General features: G+C 44.3%; 1 protein-coding gene across 1 annotated transcript; it reads left to right on the forward strand.

The window, feature by feature from the left end:
• The first annotated feature begins 1453 nt into the window (after positions 1 to 1453).
• On the forward strand, positions 1454 to 3009 carry LOC114897743 (WW domain binding protein 1-like). The gene is given in 3 exon segments (XM_029226754.1): positions 1454 to 1549; positions 2013 to 2927; positions 2929 to 3009. Coding segments are annotated over 3 exon segments (1092 nt in total).
• Positions 3010 to 11836: the final 8827 nt, after the last annotated feature.

Consider the following 11836-nt stretch of genomic DNA (forward strand, 5'->3'; position numbering starts at 1 on the left):
TACTGCTGCCTCTGTCATGCCTGAATTATAAATTGTGTCATCTTTGTGTCATTCAATATTCCAGACCCTGGCTGGAGCATCCGACTGGTCAAGGCTGAGTCATGCCCCAGGACTTAGCCACCACAGGGTAGAAGAGGGAATATTTGGTATCTCTAGGCACTGTAGTGAAAATGATGTTCTGCCTCTCACAGACTCACATAAAGGAAGATTTCCCTCAAGTAAGACGAGGTTTTGGATGTTGAGCAGACAAAAAATGACAAACATCTATTTTTCGGTCTTGGCCCCAATCCAACTATATACTGTTTATAAGAGACTCACTTAAAATTTAAAGGCATAAAAACATTGAAAGTAAAATGTATGCTAAGTAAATACCAAAAGAAAACTGAGGTGCTATATTAATGTCAGACAAAATAGACCTTAAGACCAGAAGCATTATTAGGGATACAGAGGAATAACATTATGATGAAGGGCAAAATTCAGTAGGAAGATGTAACAGTTCTAAATTGTATGCACCTAATAAAATAGTCTCAAGAGAAATAAGAAAACAATAGGACTATAGGGAGAAATTGATAAAAATTGTAGTGCATAATAAACACATTCTTCTCAATCATTGATAGGTCAACTAGACAGAAATCAGTGAAGATACAGAATATTTCATTAATACAATTAACAAGCTTGATTTATAGAACCATGCATTCAACACTGAGCAAACTCATACTTTTCCACATGTTGTTTAATCACATTTGAGTTGGCTTTGGGGGTTTTTTTTGGTAATTTGAAACTAAAAACATCCTAATTCCATGTATTAAATCCCTTTCTGCTTAGAATAGCTAGAATGGTTTCTGTTCTCTGCAAGTAAGCCTTGATGGATATAGATACCAAGCTGAGTTTATCCCAGAAGTAGAAGTGTAGCATATATATATATGTAAACCATATGAATACCTCAGTTGTTGCAGAAAAAGCATTTGATACATTTCAATACTAATATAAAACACCCATATTAATGTTCTTAGCAAAATAGGGGTAGAAGGGAACACCTTTAACCCAATAAAGGTACCAACAACAAAAAATGTATAGCAAACATCCTACTTAATGGTCAAAAGTTGAAAGATTTTCCTTTTAAAATTGGGAACAAGACAAAGATGTTCACTAGCTTCACTTTATTCAACATCATTCTGGAGGTTCTAGCCAGTGCAGTAAAATAAGATAAAGAAAGAAAAAAAAGAAAAAACAAAGATTTTAAAGGAAAAAACAAAAATGTTCATTATTCACAGATGTCATTTCCTTCAGAATAGTCTATAGAAAATATGAGAAATAGGCAATTTAGCAAGGTGTCTGGATGAGATACATAAGTCAATTGCATTTCTAAATGCCAGTAACAAACAATAAGCAGAAGGAAGAAGAGGGAGGAGGAGGAGGGAGGTGGCGGAGCGTGGTGGAGGAGGGGGAGGGGATGGAGAAGAGAAGGCTCCTGGGTGGCGTGGCGCTCCTGCTCCCCCAGGCGCTGCCCAGCCCCCTGTCAGCCAGGGCTGAACCCCCGCAGATCTTGGCTCTCCTCTCATTTTCTGCCTCACGAATGTTAGTTTGTTCTTACACACGCTCAGCCTGCAGAAACCGTTAGATGTTCTCAGGTCGCCACGAGGGAAGCTGAGGGCTCTGGACTTTACCAGAGCTGTGTCTGGAGGACAGCCCTCTCTTCCAGGTCCAGGATGCCCCTCATCTGTGGGTGCTGGGCACAAGCTGGCTACTCTGTGGGTGCTGTGGTTGCTGGACTGACATTTGAGGTACCATGAGGACCAGGTGGAGCAATGACCAGTTTGCTAGATTCCTAGAAGTGGAACTGGGGATTGTGGGATTACAGGCTCTCCAGGGCCTAGGCTGGGTGTCCCCATCCCGTGTCTGGCTGACCATGCCCACCCTCAAGATTCCTTGATTGCGAAATGAGAAACTTGGGAGCCCTCAACCCTAGTCTCCTTTAGCCTCCACTGGCCAGATGACAAGCACTTTACCAGGATAAGGAAACCTGCGTGGGTCCCAACAATCAAAGCTGCATCTGTGACACAGGACACTGCTGTGGACGGTCTCAGTGCTGCAGCTACTGCTATGAACTCTGGTGGTTCTGGCTCGTGCGGACCATCGTCATCCTGCTGAGCTGCTGCTGCGTGTGCCGCCACCGCCGAGCCAAGCACCGCCGTCAGGCCCAGCAGCGGCAACATCAAATCCACCCGATCGCCTACCGGGAAGCCCACGATTACTCAGCGCTGCCATTTCATTTCAGGTTTTTGCCAAACTCTTTACTACCTCCTTATGAGGAAGTGGTGAACCGACCTCCGACTCCTGCCCCACCATACAGTGCCTTCCAGCTCCAGCAGCAGCTGCCTGCACAGTGTGGCCTTACAGGCGGCAGCCCCCGGGCGCCGACCCCACCGGGGGCTCAGAGCAGCCCCTCGTCCGGGCCCAGCAGAAGCAGCACGCGATCCCCGAGCATCGCTGACCCTGAGCCCTCCAACGTGCCAGCAGACCCAGCAGCAGCCACCAAAGCCCCCAGGATGGAGCCCAGCGGCTCTGTGGCCGGCCTGGGGGAGGTGGACCCTGGGGCCTTCCTGGACAAGGATTCCGAACGTAAGGAGGAGCTGCTGAAAGAGTACAGCTCCGAGCAGGGCGGCGCCCTCCCTGACAGCAAAGGCAAGACGCCCGGCAGACGTCGCCGCTTCACAGGTGACTCGGGCGTCGAGGTGTGTGTGTGTAACCGGGGCCACCATGATGACGACCTCAAGGAGTTCAGCGCGCTCAGCGACGATGCTCTGGACGGGCCCCTGGACTTCTGCGACAGCTGCCACGTGCGGCCCCCTGGCGACGAGGAGGAAGGGCTCTGCCAGCCCTCCGAGGAGCAGGCCCGGGAGCCCGGGCACCCTCACCTGCCGCGGCTGCCTGCCTGCCTGCCTGCTGCTGAACACCATCAACGAGCAGGACTCCCCAAACTCCCGGAGCAGCAGCTCCCCGAGCTAGAGCAGGCCCTGCCTGCGCCCGAGAACTTGGCGACGCAACCAGGGTAGGGGAGAACCATGAGAGGAAAATTAAGCGACTGTGTTCCTTTTTTTTTTTTTTCCCCTCTGCTCCTGCGTTTTCCTGCATCTCCAGGTACAGTTTGGGGTGTGGGTGCCTCGCCCCCCAAAGATACAGTGTCACGGAGGGCCGAGAAGTTGTCCTGTGACTCATTCCTCATACCCCACCCTGTCCCCCTTTACCTCTTTTCAAGTCACGTGTCACTACCTGCTTGGGTCAGAGAGATGTGCGTTTCAGAAGCCCCCAAGGAGGGGATGAGACTGTGCCCTGAGGTGACTCTTGGTGATGGAGTGGATTCATGTTCTGGTGTGAGATTACAAGAACCTCGCCGCGTCTCAGTCTGAGAGAGGTGGCAGGTCTCAGCCCTGGGTGAAGCCCCAGTGGTCCGGGGATTGTCGCTCCTCGCTGCCAGTGTCTCTGGAGCCGGAGTTGGGCCCCTCCTGCGGAAGGATGAGAGCTAACCGGCGGTTTCGTGGTGGGTTGGTAAAGGGCTTTTGCTCTCAAATTCCAGGTGATGAGATCGAGGTGGCACGATGCATCCTGGAGGGGCCCCTTCCCAGCAGGTCCTGGCTGGCCGTGGACTGGTTCAAGTGTGGAAGATTACACCTGCCTTCTCTTTGTTTTTTTTTCTTTTTTAAAAAAACAACAACAGAAGTCAGAAGTGAGCTGAAAATAAGAACTTGACCAGTGGGCAGGCAAGAATTCTGTTTTGGAAAAGGAAAATTTGTGGCTTTTTCCCAACTTGGCCTTCAAAGAGTCCTGGCTACAGTCGAGCCAGAAGGAGATGTTTTGTGTGCAGGCTTGGCTGGGGGCTATCTCCGGAACTTCTGCGGGTGAGCAGAAGGCCCTGCACTGTGGCAGTGGATAGAGGTGCAGCTTACCGCATCTCTCCTCTTTTCATCTGTGCCCACAGGTGATCAGTACCCTCCCCCATCCCAAGCACACGTCTGCCGGCCTTCACGTCTCACTGTTCTCTATGAACAAATGAGGAGGCTGTGGGACCTGAGAAAGGGCGGTCCCACAGCCTGACTCTCACACAGTATTTTCTCTTGATTCTGAGTAAGTTGTGTTGTTTATTTGTTTGTTTTTTCAAACTGACCATTTGGAAAAAATGCCTTGGTTATCTGTGGTTTTCGTGTCCTTTCCCTGCTCCGCCCCGCCTTGAGTGGGGTAACTAATTTTGTAGCCTATGTAAAGTGTCTAAGTGGCCCAGGTAGGAGGGTGAAGGCAGCCATCCTGAAGGACCACAGGATCCTTATTATTGTAGTTTGGCTTCAAAAACCAGTTGAGTTTTGATAGGAGTAATCTGAATGGAGAAAGCAAACTGCTGAAACTAACATTCCCTGTCCAGCCCTGTTCATATGAAGAGTTTGGTTCTTCCCCCACTCTTGAACGATGACATTCAGACTAGGCATTGATGTTATGGTAAGAAAGGAAGGTATATATATGTATATATATGAATACACACGTATATATGTGTATGTGTGTATGTATGTGTATACACACACACACACACACACACACACAAAATAGACAAATCCAAGGCTGTGAGGTGAACGAGTGTCTGAGTTTGGAGTCTACAAAACCAAAATCCACGTTGAACAAAGTGCAGTCTGTATACAGCGACATTTTGGATAACCTGTGTGTGTCTGTTGTGTGTGAGCCCGCAGCCCTATTTTCCTGTGATAACACTTTGAACGGCAGCCACTCTGCTCACGTTACCCACGCGTTTGGAGCAGGCGCAGCCCTCTCAAGGTAATTTCTTTTACGCATTTACTGTTTGCTGAGCAAATGTCTGTGCGCTTGGGTGTAGTCAGCAGCGCTGTCGGCGGCAGTCCCCACGTTTGCCAGAGCTCCTGTGCTCCAAGTAGAGGTTTTACTCTACCCATCACTGCAATTTGCACATTGCTCCGTGGACACTCAGAGGCCTGTGTTCTGCTCCCTGTAAACGGAAACGTGCTCTGAGCCTGTTTGCCTCCCTCAGCTGCTCCTGGCCCTCGGCCGCAGCCCCCGGGGGTGTCCACAACCGCTCGGGACAGAAGGCCAGGGTGGAACCTCAGACAGAAGCTGGACTGGATCTTCAGTGTCCAGCTTGGACTGGCTGTGGCCCAGACGTCAGCCTTGCCCAGAATTGTCAGGAGGGTTTGGCGGCCACCACAGTGCCGTAGGGCTTACCTCCCTCTGCTGAGGTCCAGCGCGTGGCTGATGTGTGGCGAAAGTGGGCAGAAATGTGCCACAGCCCTCAGATGCCTTTCCTGCCACCTTTTGGTTTTTGGTTTTGGTTTTTGTCTCAAACAACTCACTGAAGTGTCTCAAAGGAGATCAAGTTTTACCAAAATGAACCCTGCTTGAGTTAACTGGTCGAAGGGATGGATTCTGGCCCTCTCAGGATTCCTTCTCCAGTCAGAGTGGGGAACTGGTCCACGTGTTTACTGCTGGGTTCACTGCAGCATCCAACCCAAAAGGCACGAGAAGAAGAAAACGCAACGGGTGGAGCTGGGCTCGAGTCCAGCATCACAGTCTGGCCCCTGCTACATGAGGCTGCCCTGCATGACGAAAGACGGAAGTAGGGAGCTGAAGGACTCGGGAGGGGGCCGGGGAGATGTGAGGGAGTCTTGTGTTCCAGGTGAACGAGAAGAAAGGGGTTGGTCGAAGGTTTGGTGCTACAGTCGGAAGATTTGCAAATGCTAACACATTCCCCTGTGAGGCACATCACCTTTTGTCAGTTATTGTGAATATGTGTATTTTAAGCAATAAGATTCAGTTGGTCAGACTTTTCTGGGCAGTCTCGGTGATGCATTTCCTGTGCTGTGATTGTTCTGAAGACGGAGTGGCTCTAACCACTGTGAGAAGCCCAAATAAAATCGATCCCCGAAAAACAAAACAAAACAAAACAATAAGCAAATGTAATTTAAAAAAGACACCGCTGGGAATTCCCTGGCGGTCCAGTGGTTAGGACTCAGCACTTTCACTGCCGTGGCCCAGGTTCAATCCCTGGTTGGGGAACTAATATCTTGCAAGCCATGTGGCGCGGTCAAAAAAAACCAAAACAAAAACAACTCATTATTTACAATAGCATAAGAATATATAAGGTATTTAAAAATAAATCTAAGAAAAGTTGAGCAGGACCTGTTTGGAAGAAATTATCAAACTTTACTGAAAGTCATTAAAAATACCTAAGTAAATAGAGAGATATGCCATATTCATGGATTCAACATGGTAGAGCTTTAATTCCAACTCTCCCCAAACTAACCTTTAGAGGCAGTGTAACTCCACCAAAATCCCATCAGGGTTTTTAGAGAAAACTGACAAACTGATTTTCTTAATTGTATATGGGAGCTCACAGGCCCAAGAATTAAAAAGACATTCTAAAGAAAAAGAATAGGGTGGGGGGATTTCCCATATCAGTTATTAAGGTTTATTACAGAGCTATAGTATTTTTGACATGGGGTATATGTACATGTGTAGATAATAGACTATTTGAGCAGATTAGAAAGCCCAGAAACAAATTGCACATTTAGGGAAACTTGAGTTATAACAGAATGGGCATTTTTTTGACTGCAGAAAAAGAATGGACTATTTAATAAGTGATACTGGAAAATAGGATATCCATTTAAAAAAACACATCTATGGTCAAGAGCAAACTTTAAAACGTTTAGAAGAAAATACAGAATGTTTTTATGACCTCAGAATAGGAAAAGATCTCTTAAACCAGACACAAATGGTACAACATATATTTTAAAAGATGGATAAGTTTAACTTCAGAGTTAAGAACTCCTGATCACCACAGACATGATAAAGTAAGTAAAAATACAAGTCACAAACTCGGAGAAACATGTTTCTAAAAAAGGATTAGTATCCAAAGTTAGAAAAATAACTCCTCCAACTGAATAAGTAAAGGACAAATAATAGGAAAATTAGCAAAAGACATGAACTGGCATTAAAAAAAAAGAAACATGAAAGGTACAAAAATATATGAAAGGTGCTCAAGTTCACTAGTAATCATTGAAATACAGATGTTAATTTTTTATCAACTAGATTGGTAGACATTAAGAAGTCTGATAATACAAAGTATTGGCAAGGATGCAACTCATCCAAAGTTCTTATACACTGCCGATCAGTGGTATCGAAGTACAAATTGATAAAAATCCCCTGTAGAAAACCATCTAGCATTACCTCTTAAAGTTGAATATACATATTCTCCACAAACCAACAATTCCACTCCCGTATATATACCAGGAGAAATATAAAAGAATGCTATTGTGGCATTGTACATACAAGCAAAAACCAAACAACTCAAATGACCACAGCCTGGAGAATTATCACAAAAATGATGGCATAGTCACAATCGAATATTATAAAGCAGTGAAAAGAATGAGTGAACGCACTAGAGTTGCACCCAATAATATGGGTGACTCTTAGAAACATATTAGTGAGTGAAAGAAGCAAATTACAGAAGATTGCATACATTATTATATTATTTTTATAAATCTCAAAATAAAACACTATTTACAATAACAATACACTATTTAGGGATGCATACCTATGTGATAAATCTATTTTTGAAAATGCAAAGGAGGGAATTCCCTGGCAGTCCAGTGGTTGAGACTTGGCACTTTCACTGCTGTGGCCCGGGTGCGCAGCCAAAAAAAAACAAAAAGCAAAGGAGTGATATAGAAAATTCAGGATAATGATCACTTCTGGGAAGGAGGCAGGAAGATGATTTAAAGGAAAGAACACACAGGTAGATGCACTGAAATGGTAATGCTATATGTTTTAAACTGGGTAATGGATTCATAATAGCTTATTTATTACTATGTTTCATAACTAATATGTTACATATTTCTTTTGAATGTATCAAGGGACTTCCCTGGTGGCCCAGTGGGTAAAAACTCCCCACTCCCAACGGAAGGGTCATGGGTTTGATTCCTGGTCGGGGAACTAGATCTGGCATGCTGCAACTAAGAAGCCCACATGCCACAACTAAGGATCCTGCACGCCACAACGAAGATCCTGTGTGCAGCAACTAAGACCCAGCGCAGCCAAAATAAATAAATAAATATTTTAAAAAGTATTAGGCTTGATGAAGGCAGGGAAAAGAACAATTTTCCTGCACTGCAAGTATATTATCAGAAATCCAAAGTTCTTTGGCATACAGAACTCATTGGCTCCAGAGATCACTGTGTGTTCATGGGGGTGTCCTCTGAAGAGCCGAAGAGGGAACAGCTTAGAGAGAGCTCATTGGGAACTCTTGTTTGTCCATGCAAATCTTGGTTTTGGAGGGGCAAAGGGCTTTCCTTCCAGATAAGTTAACCCCCAATGAGAACAATTCAATGGCAGTCATGAAATATAACATGGTAGTGGAGAGCATAAATTCTGTAGTCAGTCCCTCTGGATTTGGATCCTGGCTCTAATAAAGCTTGGTGATCCTGAGCAAGTTACTTAACTTTTTAGAGCCTTGGTTTCCTCATCTGTAGAATGGGGATATTAATACAATAATCCTATGACGCAGATGTTGAAATTAAATAAATAAGTGTATGTAGAACACAGCACAGTGCCCGGCACTTAACAACTGCTATATAAGTGTTTGCTATTATTATCCTCCCTGGGTTTACTATGTTCCTCATTTCTTGCACCTTTTGTCTTGCTATGGAGTGTCTGGAAGTCAATGCTGTTTTACTTTTTCATTCAAGTGGAGTTCTAGAGCAAACTCTTCCCATATCACAGTTGTGCAGTATTGATAGTGTGTAACATCAGCAGAGAGGGGAGGCTAAGAAGTTCCACAGTTCAAAGTGCTGACAACTACTCTGGGTTACATACAGTTCATTTGGTGCTAGAAATGTAATAGATATTCAATGTATGATATGACTTGAAGAAAGGATTCCAGTTTAAGCTTAGCCTGTGTGTGTCCCAGAATTTAAGTGTCAAAACAAGTCTTGGGACTTCCCTGGTGGTGCAGTGGATAAGAATCCACCTGCCAATGCAGGGAACGCGGCTTTGAGCCCTATTCTGGGAAGATCCCACATGCCGCGGAGCAAATAAGCCTGTGCACCACAACTACTGAGCCTGCGCTCTACAGCCCGCGAACCACAATTACTGAGCCCACGTGCCACAGCTACTGAAGCCCGTGCACCTAGAGCCCGTGATCTGTAACAAGAGAAGCCACCACAAGGAGAAGCCCACGCATGACAACGAAGAGTAGCCCCTGCTCGCCACAAACTAGAGAAAGCCCGTGCGCAGCAACGAAAACCCAACATAGCCAAAAATAAATAAAATTAAATCTTTAAAGCAAACAAAAAAAACAAGTCTTTATGATGGTTGGGAATTGGTCTTCCAGACATTTGGTTTATTTCTAACTAGAAATTTCCCTGGTGAAAAATTCATCCTAAGGGAAGAGATAGTCTAGGTTGTGGGTTTAGCTAGAGTCAGAGCAGAGGTAATATTCTGACAATACAGTCTCTATGAGGTAAAGTGTTTTTTGACCCACCTCTTCTGAGTTCACTCAAACCTCAGTCCTAGGGTATGGGAGAGTCAAGAAATTCTCCTTTATCGTTGCTCTTGTCACTTTATTTTACCTACAGACTTGTGTGGTTTGGGAACTAGAGATTGCAAACAGATCCGTCTCTATTACTATATGAACTCTATCAACTTTCAATTTACTTTCAATGCACCATTTACCATTTAATAAGTAAAGCACAAAAACTAGGTTCTGTGGGCATAAAAAGATATATAACAAGGCCTGATTTCTGCCTTTAGGAAACTTACAGTCTGGTATGGGAGATGCCATATCCATACAACTATGACACCGGTATTAAAATGATAAATGCCAGAACAGAAGGTAGTGGGCCTCTATGAAACTGTCTGGCCCACACTTCCCCTCCTGTCCATCCATATGGCTATTGTGAGAGCTGCCGTGTTGTGACATGGCTCCACCATGCTGGCTGCCACAGTTCAACAGTCTGGGGTAGACATCCAAGCTGGGCCAAAGCTCTTCTCTTGAATTTTTGTAACTGGAATGGGAAATGCATCCTGGCACTTACTAGGTATTCAATATGTACTTGCTGATAAATGAGTTGTAGTGAGAAAAGCAATTTCATTGCAGTTTTAATACCATGCCTGTGTCTTTATCCATTTGTATATACCTCAGATGTCACTTTCTAGATATGTTTCTTTAATATCTCATTACATTTGCAGGCATGTACCTTCTCTTTATTCATCATTGCAGTCCCTCAAAAAGGTCATATTATTTTACCCTGGTACTTACATATCTCACTAGACCCTTTACAGTCTGGATAGTTCATTAATTTTCCAACTTCTCTCCATTATTGCATTTCAAGAGACTTGTGTTTCTATCATTTATTCTCCTTACTACAGATTTCTAGCTATGATTTTATATACTATGTAAACCATCTCCATTTTATAAAGTTAAAGAGAAAAATAAATAAAAATATATACCTCCTGAATGAAAATAAATAATTCCAAAGCAATTGCTGATAAAAGTGTGAAAGGAACCCAAAGGGAAGAATCAGGAATGTTTCACTGAAGAGGCAAATACCTGAATTGAATTGAGGCCTGAGAATGTGTAGGAGTTTACCAAGCTGATAAACGTGGGAAAGGGGAGAAGCAGGAGAGAAGATAGTTCAAGTACAAACATGAAAGTTTAAGGGAGGACAGCATAGTATGTTTGAGAAACAGTAAGTGTTCAGTAAGTATTTGAGATGTATTCTCCCACCGAATGGGCAGAAGCAGTATCCTAGGGGCCTTATATGTCACTTTAAAGACTCTGGACTCAACTTTGCAATCAGTGGGGAGCCATTAAAAGCTTTTAAGCATGGAAATTATACCATTAGATGGTGGTTTTAGAAATATTAGACTGACAGGAATATGGAGGGTGCATGAGACAACAATTAACCTGAAATTCTTCCATTAATATGAGCTTCTAGAGGGCAAAAATCTCAAAGTTTTTCTTTTTTTCTTTCTTTTTTTTTTGTTGTGACTTCTCGCAACATAGATTAACACAGTGCCCACACCTAGTAGGAAATGTTTGTTGATGTAGAGACTCCAGTGTCAGAAGGAACACTCTGCTCCTCTTGGGTGATGAGAATGGACAGGACGACCCTTGTCTGATTAACAAACTCAGCTGGGGTAGGATTAGTCATAGAAGTCTTTCTACAGGTGATGGTCAAGCTCAATCTGGAGGAAGGAAAGTACACTCCAAATGAAGGAACAGTGATAGAGACAAGGAAGCATGGGAACTTTTGGGGAAATACTGCTTAATTCAGTATGTTGGAGCTGACAATACATGAAAATGAAAGGTATAAAATCACAGAATCTCAGAGTTGGAAGGAACCTTTAAAAGTAATCTTGTCGCATCAGCCTTCCAATCATTCCTGCAAAGCCCCTGGGGGTACGGTGAATTTAAAGGTACTGGTGTGGCATATGCTCAGGTGGCAAAGACATGGGACTGAAGTTTAGGCGTAAAGAAGAGCGAGACCTTTAGAGCTGATAGTCACCCAAGGACAGGATAGTTGAATCACAGGAGTAGATGAGATGGTCAAAGGAGAATTAGAAACAAGTGAATGTCTGCATTTATGGTGGAGGAAAGAGGTCAAGGAACCACAGATGGAATAGTTACAAGTAGGAAAACTAGAAGAGATGGGAGAATTTCAGGGAGGGGGCGGTTTGCAAACAGCCTTGTATGCTAGAGAGGCACGGACAACCTTCAATGTCTGGAAATTTGAAAACATCAAGTTATCTTTGATTCTCCTTC

This window comes from Monodon monoceros, unplaced genomic scaffold, assembly GCF_005190385.1.
Source record: "Monodon monoceros isolate NGI ecotype Baffin Bay Population unplaced genomic scaffold, NGI_Narwhal_1 Super_Scaffold_18, whole genome shotgun sequence".
In the NCBI taxonomy this organism is placed as follows: Eukaryota; Metazoa; Chordata; class Mammalia; order Artiodactyla; family Monodontidae; genus Monodon; species Monodon monoceros.